This window comes from Dipodomys merriami, unplaced genomic scaffold (assembly GCF_024711535.1).
Source record: "Dipodomys merriami isolate MVZ:Mamm:240054 unplaced genomic scaffold, mDipMer1.0.p SCAF_20, whole genome shotgun sequence".
NCBI classification, from domain to species: Eukaryota; Metazoa; Chordata; class Mammalia; order Rodentia; family Heteromyidae; genus Dipodomys; species Dipodomys merriami.
Genome location: NW_027203382.1, coordinates 27,572,131 through 27,586,357, shown reverse-complemented (window position 1 = coordinate 27,586,357; position 14,227 = coordinate 27,572,131). Strand labels below are relative to the sequence as shown.

The 14,227-nt window shown below is 40.2% G+C and overlaps 1 protein-coding gene across 1 annotated transcript in view; it reads right to left on the bottom strand.

Annotated features, from left to right (window-relative positions):
* Positions 1 to 4,030: 4,030 nt before the first annotated feature.
* Positions 4,031 to 14,227, bottom strand: part of Mccc2 (methylcrotonyl-CoA carboxylase subunit 2) — a 61,130-nt gene continuing 50,933 nt past the window's right edge. Inside the window, exon 17 of the mRNA XM_070031319.1 lies at positions 4,031 to 11,084. Within this exon, the coding sequence (XP_069887420.1) occupies positions 10,967 to 11,084 (118 nt within the window). The 3' untranslated portion in view covers positions 4,031 to 10,966. The remainder of the gene's footprint in view (positions 11,085 to 14,227) is intronic.

Here is a 14,227-nt window from a genome sequence, read left to right as displayed (position 1 = left end):
CTGAATCACAGTAAGCCCCCAGTAAAACTTGGTTCATTTCAATAAAATCAATACTGAAAAAGTGAATGAGTCAGCATGCTAAGTGGTTTTTACCATGAGTCCCACAAGCCTTCTAGTACATGATTCTACTTGGAATAAAAAAAAAAAAAAAACCTCTCATAAGCCAGGCGCTGGTGGCTCCCACCTGTAATCTTAGTTCTTAGGAGGCTGAAATCTAAGGATCTCAGTTTCAAGCCATTTCTTGCATAACTTGTACCACAAAAATAACTTCAGAGCAGAATTTGGCAGCATTAACCACACATAAGAAACTAGACAGCCAGGTACTGGTGGCTCACGCCTGTAATCCTAGCTACTCAGGAGGCTGAGAGCTGAGAATCGAGGTTCAAAGCCAGCCCGGGAAGGAAAGTCCATGAGACTATTATCTCCAATTAACCACCAGAAAACCAGAAGTGGTGCTGTGGTTCAAGTGAGTGCTCACCTTGAGATGAAGAGCTCAGGGACAACAGCCAGGCCCAGAGTTCAAGACCCATGACAAGGAAGGGAGGGAGGGAGGGAGGGAGGGAGGAAAGGAAGAAAAAAAGAAATTAGGAAAAAAAAAAAACTAGACAAGTTCATTGCACCACTACCTGTAATACTGCAGTAGGACACGAAAACAGGAAAGCAGCCGGGTGCTGGTGGCTCACGCCTGTAATCCTAGCTACTCAGGAGGCTGAGATCTGAGGATCGAGGTTCAAAGCCAGCCCGGGCAGGAGAGACCGTGAGACTCCTATCTCCAATAAACCACCAGAAAACCGGAAGTGGCGCTGTAGCTCAAGTGGTAGAGCGCTCACCTTGAGCTGAAGAGCTGAGGGACAGCGCCCAGGCCCAGAGTTCAAGTCCCACGACAGACCAAAAAAAAAAAAAAACAAACAAACAAAAAAACAGGAAAGCAGTTAAATCACTCATATAATTCATCATTCAACAAAAAAGTATGGCAGGCAGCCAGGGGTCTGTGGCTCACTCTGGTAATCCTAGCTACTCAGGGAGTTGAGATCCAGAGGGCTTTAATTCAAAGCCAGCCTGGACAGAAAAGTCCATGAGACTCCATCTTTAATTAACCAGCGAAGAACCAAGCTGGAAGTATGGCTCAAGTGGTAAAGCACCAATGGAGCAAGTATCAGGCCTTGAGTCAAACCCTAGTGTTAGCCCCACCCCTATCCCCCCAAAAAGTATGACAGAATGAAATGCACATCACAGAGTAAAATACGCTTTTGTAAAACATTTTTCAGCAGATAAAGAATAGAACACAAGAAAACATGAATACTAGCAAGTCTTCTCTGGGTGAGAGAATTGTGGAGAGTTTTGGGGTTGGGTTCCCCCACAATTTTGAATTTCAAAACAAGTTATTTTTAATTGCTTTATAGATACAGGAAGGTGATCACTAAAGCTGTTTGACTAATATTGAATTTATTTCTTTCAGAAACCTCTTGCTACCAGTCAGAATGCCCCAAAATTCTACTTATCTTTTTAATTTATTATGTTTAAAATGTTTTATCTATTTATTATATGTTTATCTCCCAGCTTACTTCTGCTGTCTATTACAGACTCATTATGTGGAATGCACAATTGCTCAGAAAGGTAAAAAGTGGAGAGAAAAGTCATGTGGCTTTATTCTCAGCATCCTGACTCCAGACACAAGGGAACTTGAAGTATATTAAGAAAAACAAAACCAATTGTTAAATATTTTGTGGAAAGGGCTTTGTCAAAACAGTGTCAACCTCTCCCATCATTTCTTGCACTTAAGTTTTTTGAGAAATGTCATAAGCAACACAAAGCTATGATTATCCGGCACATCATTAGACAAATTCTAATTTGAAAATGTATTTCTTGAAACAACATATTTCTTGAGAAAATAGAAATAATTGTCACATTCCATTTGCTAAGTACAGAGACAAATTTAGTAGCTAACTATATTTCTTAGAGAACTTTATGTAATTCATATCATCCTAATATTTGTAAATCACAATGAAAAAGAAATCTTCCTATTTTGGTAAAAAAAATTGTATGTTATTAAGTTATATATATTAAAAAGGTGTTGGTGGCTCATACCTGTGGATCCTAGCTACTCATGAGGGAGACTGAGATCTGAGAGTTACAGTTCAAGGCCAGCCCAGGCAAAGTCTGTGAGACTCTTATCTCCAATTAACCACAAAAGAGCTGAAAGTGGAGCTGTGGCTCAAGTAGTAGACCACTCGCCCTGAGCAAAAGCAGCTCAGGATCCATCCTTAGGCCCTTAGTTCAAGTCTCAGGAAGACCAGCACCAAAATAAATAGATAGTTAAACAAATCTAACTTACTAGGTGTAGTAACTCACACCGGTAATCCCAGCTACTCAAGAGAATAAGATCAGGAAGACTGAGATCTGATGGCAGTCCAGGCAAAAACTTCACAAGACCATCTTAACATTATCCTAGCAACACAGAAGTGTCAACAGGATTGCAGTCCAGGACTGCCTGGGCATAAATGTGAGGTCCTATTCAAAATGTAACTGAAGCATAAGAGCTGGAGCATGGCTAAGTTAGCAAGTAAGATCTTGAGTTCAAACCCAGTACCACCACCAATGATCACATTCGGCCTATTACTCATTGGCTCCTTCATCTTTTTCAGATTGATTGCAATTTAGTTTACTTATTTACTATTTGGTAGCACTGGGATTTGATCTCAGGGCCCAGTGCTTACTAGATAGATGATCTACCACTTTTCCCCCTTGTTTTCATTTTTCTAATAGGGTTTTTCCATTTTTTCCCCCTAAGGATGATCTCAGGGCATGATCCTCCTTTCTAATGCCTCCCAGTAGCTGGAATTACAGGCATGTGCCACCACGCCTGGCCCTCTTGCAATTTTCTAATGGGCTTATTATGACCTCTTCACAATGAATTTCAATGATATTCTTCCCCAATCCTGTATTTCCTCCCTCCCTACTCCTGCTGTATCAACCCACCCCAACCCCATAGAAAGGCCCTCATTTATGTTTGTGACCATTTCTTTAATCTAGATTCTATGATGTATAGAACAAAAGCCTCATGTTTTCTGGCACAGATGGGAATTTTCATTGAAAGTGTAATTTGAGGACATTTAATAGGATTTTCCCACCATGGTGGAGCCTGTGAAGGCCTCCTGGGTACAGGATTTCTCAAGGCATAGCTACCTGGAACTGTGGTGAGTGGCCATCTTTCCTGGCTATACGCAGGGAATGTGGCACTCAATGGAACACATAGCTGTTCTTAACTCTGAAGGTGTTTGTACCCGACACAAGATTAGATTTTACTTGGTCAAGCGATGTGCTTACTGTACAATAATAAGCAGGGCTGTTTTGACTCGTGGCAGCAAATTAAGCAAAGGCAGAGAACTCTGGAGAAAAGCAATTGGTGCCAATGAGGAGTGACATGATTTGTGCCCAATTCCAAAGCAAGCTTCCTCGTAAGACCCCAGGACACGAACTTCTCTTGAAGTCCTGCCCCCAAGGATTTAAATAAGAAGTAGAGAAGTAAAAGTAAACTTCAGCAATTAAAAAATAATGGGGTGACATTGTCCAAAAAGAAATGTACTCTTTACTTGACTTATGTAACAGTAACCCCTTCACATATCACCTTTATAACAATAAAAAAATTAAAAATATTGCCGGGTGCTGGTGGCTCACGCCTGTAATCCTAGCTACTCAGGAGGCTGAGATCTGAGGATCTCGGTTCAAAGCCAGCCCGGGCAGGAGAGACCGTGAGACTCCTATCTCCAATAAAACCACCAGAAAACCGGAAGTGGCGCTGTAGCTCAAGTGGTAGAGTGCTCGCCTTGAGCTGAAGAGCTGAGGGACAGCGCCCAGGCCCAGAGTTCAAGCCCCACGACCGACAAAAAAAAATAAAATAAAATAAAAAATAAAAATATTAACGTTCTCCTGAAAAAATCCTAGCTTTGTCAAAACTTGACTACCTGCCCCAAATCAGAAGTTGGCTTACAATACACAAACATTGTCTCAACTGAAATTCACACACAAATGTTGGAAATGTTCATTTTATTATGAAAAATACTTGACAAGTGCACTGTCACAAAATCAATCATCTAATTTTAAAATTACATGACCTGAAGACATAAATTACAACATGGATTCTTCGTTTCTCCATTTATTCAGGGTAAACAGAAGGTCCTTGCTCTTACAGAGCTTACATTCTAGCAGAAAGAACATTTATGATAACCTAACGAATTTGTGATAAATAAAAGTAAACTTAACATTTTACAAAAGCATACAGGAGGAAAGCCAGGAAGCAGGAAGCTGCAAACACGTTCCTAAGGAAGCTATGTTTCACTGAGAAAAGCAAGAGCTTCAGTTGAAAGGTAAGGGTTAAAGAGTTGGACACAGGAAGATTTGCAGACCCTAAGATGGAAAGGACTAGGAAGGATCATGAAGTTGATCATCTAGAATGGCTGGAACCAGTCTTCTGTGAAGTGCAGAGGGAGGCTGGAGAGTAAAGATGAAGATCACAAGAGCATGGGAGGCTAGAACTTTTGTAGAAACCACTTAAGGATTTTAAGCAGTATGGCTGCTCAAGGATGTACTTGAGGAGGAAGTTCTAATTCCAGAGTGGACAGGTAGGACTAGGGTAGCCAGGATGCAGTAGACCACTTATAGCCCTTAGTGGTAAAAAAAAAAAAAAAAAAAAAACATAAGTGGAGACAGTCAAGAGACAATAAAGAAGGCAATGGGGGCTGGGAAGGTGGCTCAGTAGTAGAGCGCTTGCCTTGCATGCTTGAGGCCCTAGGTTCGATTCCTCAGCACCACATAGGCAGAAAAAAAAGCCAGAAGTGGCGTTGTGGCTCAAGTGGTAGAGTGCTAGCCTTGAGCTGAAGAGCTGAGGGACAGCGCCCAGGCCGAGTTCAGGCCCCACGACCAGACCCAAAAAATAAAAATAAAGAAGGTAAAAGCCACAGAAGTTGATGACTAAGGGAGGCTGTTCTAAGACCACCATGCAATTATCAGCAGAACTACTGGGAATGCAGGGATGAACTGGGAGAATGCCAGGTGATTCTTAAATAGCAACAGATAGATGCCATGAGAGGGGCAGAAATGGATCAGCAGGTACAATCAAGAAATAAAACCATGTCTATTAAAAATAAGATAAGCCAGGTGCTGGTGGCTCATACCTGTAAACCTATCTACTCAGGAGGCTGAGATCTGAGAAACGCAGTTCAAAGCCAGCCCAGTCAGGAAAGTCTGTGAGACTCTTATCTCCAATTAACCACCAGAAAACCAGAAGTGGCGCTGTGGCTCAAGTGGCAGAGCACTCACCTTGAGCTGAAGAGCTCAGGGACAGCACCAAGGCCCAGAATCCATGCCATGTCAGTTACAAAAAATAAAAAATATTTTTTTTTTTTAAAGAAAAGGAGATGTTAGTGTTGGTGGCTCACAACTGTAATCCTAGCCACTCAGGAGGCTGAGATATAAGACTGGGGGTTCAAAGCCAGCCCTTGCAGGAAAATCTGTAAGACCTTTCATCTCTAATTAACCAAAAAGCTGAAAGGGGAGCTGTGGCTTAAGTGGTGAGCCAAATAAGAGTGCAAGGACCTGAGTTCAAGTCCTAGTACCCACTTCTCCCCACACATGAGAGAGATGTGCCAGGAGCAGAGGAGAGTAGAAAATAACGTACACAGTTTTTAGCTGGGAATGACAAGTTCTAAGATGAATGGTGCTTATGGCTGTACAGCAATGTGAAGATACTTAATGTCACTGAAGTATACACTAAAAATGGTTAAAATAAGGCCTAGGGCTTGACTCAGCAGTCAAATGCCTGCCTTCAGGCACTTTGGGCCTGCCCAAAGACCTGAGTTCAAACTTCAGTACCACTATAAAAAAGAAAATAGTTAAAATAAAAGCTGTCTCTTGTTACAATTAAAAAGAGTCCTTTTGCTTTTCTCCAAGAAAAGCAAGGCAGAAATGATGAGAGCAGTAGTCTGAGCTAAACTCTTCCTTGATTACACATGGATTTCTTTTGTGTCTTGAACCTTTACTAGAATGGCTCATAGAAGCAAAAAAAAAAAAAAAAAAAAAAAGCAGCAGCCTAGTTCTCTTAGCTGCAGTCTAGGTGCATTTTCTTGCAGACTTGCAAAATGGCAGACACAAGCCTAGGCCCATCCTCCCTGCTCTGTCTTTTCAAGACTTCATTTATACACACCAGAGGGTCACAGAAGTGGAAGCCCTCCACTCTGAGTTACAGAACTTAAGTGATTTTGAAGGATATAGCCATAGATTTTACCAAGGAATGGCAGCTGCTATATTCAGCACAAAGAAATCTCTATATAGAAAAGGTACTAGAGAACTACAGAAACTTCAATTCAGCAAACCCCTTCAAACGACAAGATAGTAAGCTGAAGACAGCGAAGAGAAAAATTCACCAAGACTCCTGTGCACATGGTAATGAGTCTGCTTATGACCACTCAACCACAACTATTCAAGATAGTTTGTAAAAAGAAAAGACTCAATAGCAAGGAAAAGGAGCCAACACATGGAAGCAATTCCTTCAAATGTGCATTACTCACACTGCTCCAGCTCCTACTTTAGGAGATATAAGAAGACTCACTCTAAGGAGAAATCTTATGGATGCTGAGTATAGAAAAATATTTAGAGATAGCTTGCTTCTTAGCATGAAATCATACAAGGCAAAAATGCTATATCACAGGTCAAATAATGAATGCAACAAATTTAAAGCTCTCTAATCTTACCAAGCACAAGCTAACCCATTCTAGAGAAAAACTGTTACTGCAATGATTGTGGGAAAATCTTCAGCACTCTTTCATATCTTAACAGACATAAGAGAAGCTACAAAAGAGAAATTTACTAGATGCAGCCACTGTAGAAAACTATGAAGCAGACATCTCTTATAGTGAGCCCAAGAATACACACTGGAGAAAAACCTTGCAAGTGTAATCAATGTGGGAAAACTTTTATTAGAGTGAGCTCTAATATTACTGTACACCAAAAAACTCATAGTGGTAAGAAACGACATATATGTACTCACTGTGAAGGTCTTCAGGGAATGTTCAAGTGTCAAAGAACAGATCTATTCACACTGGTAAAAAGCCTCTGCTGTAAACAGCATGAGCAAGCGTTCCAATGTGAATCTTCCCTCAATTTTCACAGAAAAATACACAGGAGAACAACACAATATGAAAGTAAGAGATGTGGGAGTGTTCAAGATTCTGGTAACTCAGAGGCATGAAAATTCACCCCAAGGAAAAGAAGCCTTCTAAGTGTAGTGAGTGGTACAAAGAGTTTAACACAGATGTTAGGATCATTCCCACAGGGGAGGAAGCACATTAGTGCCGTCAGTGTGGAAGGACACTCCTACCACCCATCTGAGCACACACACACACTGGAGAGACCCAAAGTGGCACGTTTCTTAAATGACATGGAAGACATCACACAGGTGAAAACCCCTTTAAGTGTAATCAGGGTGGGAAGGCCTTCATGGGGAACTCTTAGCTCATTCCTCATAGGAGAATCAAATAATGTAAATTTAAGGAATGGGTCGTTATTTTTTTAAAGGAATGACAGTAATACTTTGTTGGTAAGTTTTGTGCCCATCCATGGACACAGCAGCATCAATCTGTCCACCAGAGGCATGTGATGTATACTACCACAAGACAATAGTGGTGCCTGACCAAGTAGGGCCTCAAGGTGGCCTAAGGTAGTGTGTAGCATGTGTATACACTGAATACGCTGAACCACAATCTCAGGAAATGTGGCATTAGGACTCACAGAGAGTTATTAAGAGGAAGGCTGACTCCATTTTCCTCAAAGTCCACCCCTTCTGGTTCCTCACAGTACAATCTAACACACTACTCATCTTCCCCAAGAAGGGCTAACCTTGGACCCACAGAGAGAAGAAATCTCCAAAATAGAGTGAGTGTAGCAAAGCCTTGAGAGAACTCATACCTCATGACATACAGAAGAATTCACAGTGAGGGAAACCATAAGTGCAACATGGAATCTTACTCTTCCCCTAGAACATGTGCTGGTTTCAGTAAGGTTTACAGTAAGCTCATATGCTATCACTTGCAAGGAATCCACAATGGATAAATTCCTCTCTGATGACAATGCTGTACAGCTTTGGTGAACGATCTATTTTAACAACACATATAAGCAAATGCTGACTGATGAAAAATGATATATGAGAAGAATGAGAGAGAGAAGATATATGAGAGAGAATGTGAGAGAGAAGAATGGGATGAGAGTTATCCAATTACTTAGAAATCCTTTTTATGTTTTTCACCTCTCAGAAGATACATGGCAATTCAATGCTAGAGAAATATTTTACCTCTGCGGCTTGCTACTGAAAAAAAGCAAACACCTAAAGTTGTTGTTGTTCTGTGTGCCAGTGGTTGGGCTTGAACTCAAGGCTTTCAACTCCTTAGGTTTTTTTCACTACCAGCTGGTGCTCAATCACTTCAGCAACAGCTCCACGTCTAGCTTTTTGGTAGTGAACTGGAGATGAGTCTCTCAGATTTGTCTACCAGGACTGACTTTGAACCTTGATCCTTTGATCTCAGCTGCCTGAGAGTAGCTAAGATTTCAGGGGTCCACAATTGGTGCCAGGTAGCACCTGAAGTTTTAAGGCACCAATGTTCTGACTGTGTCCTAAGGAGGGAGAAGTTTCCTTTTCTTACAACATAATCAATAACTAATGTGCCTCAGATCCTATCAGTTTTACAATTTTTACATATGAAAGGTAAATTGGTTAGAAGACAGATAGTAAATGGATGTATTGAAGGTTTTAAAATACAAGTATATCATATGTTCCAACCATCCCACTCCTGAGTCCTATCAGAGGGAAAGGATGTCAGCATCAAGAGATACTTGCATGCCCATGGTAGGCAAAATATAGAAACATTGCAGGTAACCACCACCAGATGAATGTATAAATGAAGTACAATATGTATCTGCAATGGACTATTACTCAGTCATTAAGAGTTATCTTGTCATTTGCAGGAACCTAGTTGGAACTGGAGGATATCATGGCAATAAGCAAAATAAACGAGACTAAGAAAGTCAAGCATCACAAGCTGGCCATATGAGAAATATGACAAAACTGGTAACGTAACAAGTAGAAGGGGATTGATTAGTAGGGACAAGAAAAGGTACTGGGAGCAGGGAGGACAGTCATGGGTATTTCACTACCCTACAGCATTGATCATGCACAATGATTCATGCTGTAACTCCCATTAATTTGTACAGTTAGTGTGGGTTAACCAGCAAATTAGTAAAAAAAATGTATAATTTATGTGTTAGGTCAAGAATTTAAATTGTATTTGCAAATCTTCTATGTATTTATAAATTCCGTGTCTCTGGGTCTTTCACTTTCAGACCCAATGTCTGTAAGAATCTTCCTGCCAAGTTTACTGATGGTTAAACTTTCCTTGCAATTCTGTGTTTTTAACAATAGTCTTGTTTACACCTTTGAAAAGATAAAAGCACTTAGAATTAGAATGTGTTCATATTTTAAGTAATTTCAACCTGCTCACTAAATGAGAGAAGGTTAAAAAAAAAAAGAGAGAGAAGGCTGAACACTGTACCAGTACTAAAGTATGGCAGTGCTGTCACAGGAACCTAGTCCATTGAGAAACAGCAAATTGTTGGCATTTTCTAGTAGGGGAGGAAGAGCGTCCAAAGGAATCTAACATAATGGCCTGAGAAATTGGTAGAAAACCTAGAGTGTTAAGCCATAAAACCTAAGGTATGTTCAATCAACTAGAATGCTACAGTTACATTTGAAAGGTTAGGGAACTCATTGGTTCCAGCAACACGGCCATCAAGCCAGGAAAAGGCAAGGTAAGAAGAGAATGGGTAAAGAGAGCCCATAGTACGGACAATAAGGAGTCTACCTACTATCAGAAGAAAAGAAATGTAAGAAAAAAGGAAAGGTAACAGATGCTCTCTAAAAAGTGTGATGAAATATCACCAAGTATAATCAACAAAACATTTAGTGGAAATACAACTTTAAATTTAAAATCTCAGTAATCCTAGAATACTCAGTTAGAGAACTTTTCATATTGTTTGTGGAACAGAAAGGATAATTACAAATTATTTTCTTCATTCCATGGGTGGTAAAACTGAGCCATTTTTTTGGTGGGCATCAGTTCCCCACTTTCCATATGGAACCAACCCAGAAAAATTTTCTAAGGACTTTAAAAGAGAGGAACTGATGCCCACCAAAAAAATAACCTGTGATTTTTCTTTTCAGTTATGGGGCTTGAACTCAGGGCCTGGGAGCTATCCCTGAGCTTTTTCACTCAAGGTTAGCACTCTACCACTTTGAGCCACAATGCCACTTCTTCAACCATTTTTTTAAAGGTACAAGAGTACAATACAAGCCAAGCACCAATGGCTCTTGCCTGCTGTAATCCTAGCTACTCAAAAGCTGAGATCTAAGGATCATGGTTCAAAGCCAGCCCAGGCAAGGAAGCCCATGAGACACATCTTTACTTAGCCAGCAAAAAGCTGAGAAGTGAAGCTGTGAGTTCAGTAGTAGAGTGCCAGTCTTAGAGGAAATAGAAGATATCAATCAAATGGTAAAGTGCATGCCTATCACCTACTAGGCCCTGGTAAAGTGCTCACCTATCACATACTAGGCCTTGGGCCTCTTTCCTCCCAACTCCTGGGCTAAGAAAAAGAAGCACAATACAGTCAGAATGGTGGCACAGGAGATAATTCCAGCACTCTGGAGGCACAGACAGGTATACTCCATGTTTGAGGTCAACCTGAGCTACATAGCCAGTTCCAGGCCAGTATGGTCTGGGCTACATAACAAGTTTCAAAAAGAAAATTGCACTAAGAAAAAATTAGTGTAACAGCCGCTTATTTAAAGATTTAAAATTTTAAGGCAAAAAAATGTGGTTTAAATATTTGGCACCTGTTCAACATAACACATTTTATAATATGGTTACATTCTCATGATTCCAAAGTCAGTCTTCTGAATCGGTGCGTTGAGGGCTGCACTAATACTGAGACCCAGGACAAGTCTAGTATCCACTGGATCAATAATGCCATCATCCCACAGCCTGCCAAAAGAATGAAAAATAGGTTACTAGGAACTTACCACGAAACTACCACCATTTATACACTCCATTACCAGCAATGACAGCAAGGGTTTACTTCAGGTAACATGTGGCTCTACCAATTAATACCTCAGTGCTGCAATGTTCTAATAGAAATCATGCTCAAGAGAAAGGAAGAACAGAGAAAAATAATGCGACTTTCACCCCAGGCCATAAAGCCTTAAGAACTACTTACTACAAGAATCTCAAAGTAATCCCTTGTTTAAAAACATTTCTACTTCAAGTGGTAGAGCTCTAGCCTTGAGCTGAAGACCTGAGGGACAGCGCCCAGGCCCAGAGTTCAGGCCCCACGACCGGACCCAAAAAGAAAAAAAAAGAAAGAAAGAAAATAAAAATAAAAACATTTCTACTTATTTCAGGAAATTTTTTTCTGTTTCTTTCTGCTCCTGCAAACATACCAAATGAGATTATTAATTTGGAGGCAGGAACACCCCACAGTGTTACAATCTTAGACCAGAACCTTCCCTGGCAATGGCATACCCTTATGTTCTCCCAAACACATAGCGAACTGGAAAATTACTAAGTAGGCTTCAATATATTTCATTAAGAACTTAAATACCTTTAAATAGAGCCCTTTGTTTTCTGTTACATCAAGAAATAAGCAACCTTAAACCACTTTCAGAAAGTTTGAAGCAGAAACTTTAGTTTGCTTTTCATTGGCAAGCTCAAATTTATAGAGAACAATGAAGGAGACATATCACTTCTTCCATCCATCACAGGTGGCAGTTTTGTTTTCTTCAAGCAGTCTGCTTCCAACACTTGCACATTAATTTTAAACCTTCTTACATCAACAGAGGCAGCAATCAACTCTCTGCTCATAAAACTTCCATAACAGGGACCTTAAAGTATCAATGGCCAATATAAAGTAAAGCACGCTTACAACCTGTATCAAGATGAATCAATTACATGACGCACTGAAGCCTGCAGTCGGCAGCAACATAATGATGAAGGGTTGGTTAATGGTGTCTGGGCTAGAGGGTCATATCAAATATAATAACAACTGAGCAGAAGCACCTGGTACATGACATAGATAACATGTATGTGACATGTTACCTATGTGACATGTGGCCCAGTGATAGATTACTTGCCTTACAGGACTGCAAAAACAAAAACACCAGCCACAGGTGACAATCAACTTTCCTGAAGTCAGATCTACCATGTCATGCCCAAACAAGCCAGGGAACTGCTAGTAAGGTAAGATTTACTAAACCAAAGATGGCCTCCTAAGCCAAAGGTGTTATCTCCAGGCCGCCAAATGTCTCAATAGAATATGTACCTGTAAATTAATAGAGAACTTTTCCATATTACAATATTTATTTCCAAAGATAAGTATGTCTTGGCCATTTGCATTCCTACCTTGCATGTAATCCAGTAAAGCTATTTTATTTTATTTATTTTATTTACTTATTTTTTGCTGGTCATGGGGCCTGAACTCTGGGTCTGGGCCCTGTCCCTCAGCTCTTCAGCTCAAGGCTAACGCTCTACCACTTGAGCCATAGCTCCACTTCTGGCTTTATCTGTTTATGTGGTATTGAGAAATTGAACCCAGGGCATCATGCAAGCAAGGCAAGCACCTCTACCACTGAGCCATCTTCCCAGCCCAGTAAAGTAATTTTAGATGCAAACAAAGGATGCAATCTTTTTCAATAGATGACTTACTTTATCCAGAACAAAAAATTAACTGCTCCCACAAGATAGTCCCATTTTTCTCTTTTTGTTTCTTGAGACCGGGTCTCATTATATAGTCCAGACTGGCTTCAAACTTATTAACCTCCTGTTTCAGCCTCCTGGGAGCTAAGGTTACAGGTGTGCACCTACCACACTTAGTAACTGATGCTCTATATTTCAATTATGTCTGAGTATTTCAGTCAATCCTTATATGAAAAAACACGGTAAGCTTATAATGCATAGTTTATATTTCACCTTAAAGTCTCATGTGACTAGATACTATGTTGAAAATGAATTATACAATTTGTGGGAGGGATGGTAGGAAAAAACTGGGAGAGAAGAAGGGGTAACATTGTCCAAACAGAAAATGTACTCATTAACTTATATAACTGCAATTCTTCTGTACATCAACTTTATATTTTTTTTAAAAGCTGGGCACCAATAGCTCATGCCCGTAACTCTAGCTACTCAGGAGGCTGAGATCTGAGAAGTGTGGTTCAAAGCCAGCCTGGGAAGGAAAGCCCCTGAGACTCTTATTTCCAATTAATCACCAGAAAACTGGAAGTGGACCTGTGGCTCAATGTAGTAAAGCACTAGCTTTGTCCAAAGAGTTCAGAGACAGTGCCCAGGCCCTGAGTTCAAGCCCCATGACCATCAAAAAATATAATAAAGTCTCACATTGCTTTCTATTACTTCTTCCCTTCTATTGCCCACTATATAAACCTGTTGGTGTAATAGCAAAATGAGGAATATGTCTATTTCTCAAGTTAAAAATTAAAAAATTTTTATTCTCAATTAAATGAACCTATGTCTATAAATATTAAATATAAATACACCTATATAAATATACCTATAAAATAAATATACCTATAAATCTGAAAAATACAGTCAGCAAGAAGACAAACAGGCTTTAAACAAAAATTCCAGATGTTACTATTTGAACTCAAATTAAGGATGATGTTGAAAATCAGTATGCTAGTCTCTCTTCCCCAGTGCCAAGAGAGGTGCAAACCCAAATAGGCATTAATTAAGTAAAATTAACTCTAACTCTGGATTTTCTTTTCTCCCTCCTTTCCAGTTTGCCCTCACCAGTAAATGGTATAAATCATAGCATATCCTAATTTAAAAAACTTTTGTTTTTTCATCATGACCAAAAGATCATAGATAGGAAGCTTAGGTTTGTCTTCCAAATGCAGAACACTGAAATTGTGGGGGGAAAAAGATCTGAAAGCACACACCAGCAAGTCTCCAGCCGGGGCAGGGACAGGCAGGAGTGATTTATCACCTCATTATGTGGAATAGAAAACAAACAATAACAGCTGCAGTGGTGCAAGAGGTGATTAGCTGAACCACACAGGGACCCTGACTGTGAACAGTGTCACCTTCCAACTGTTGGAGCACCCTTATTACCCAAGTGC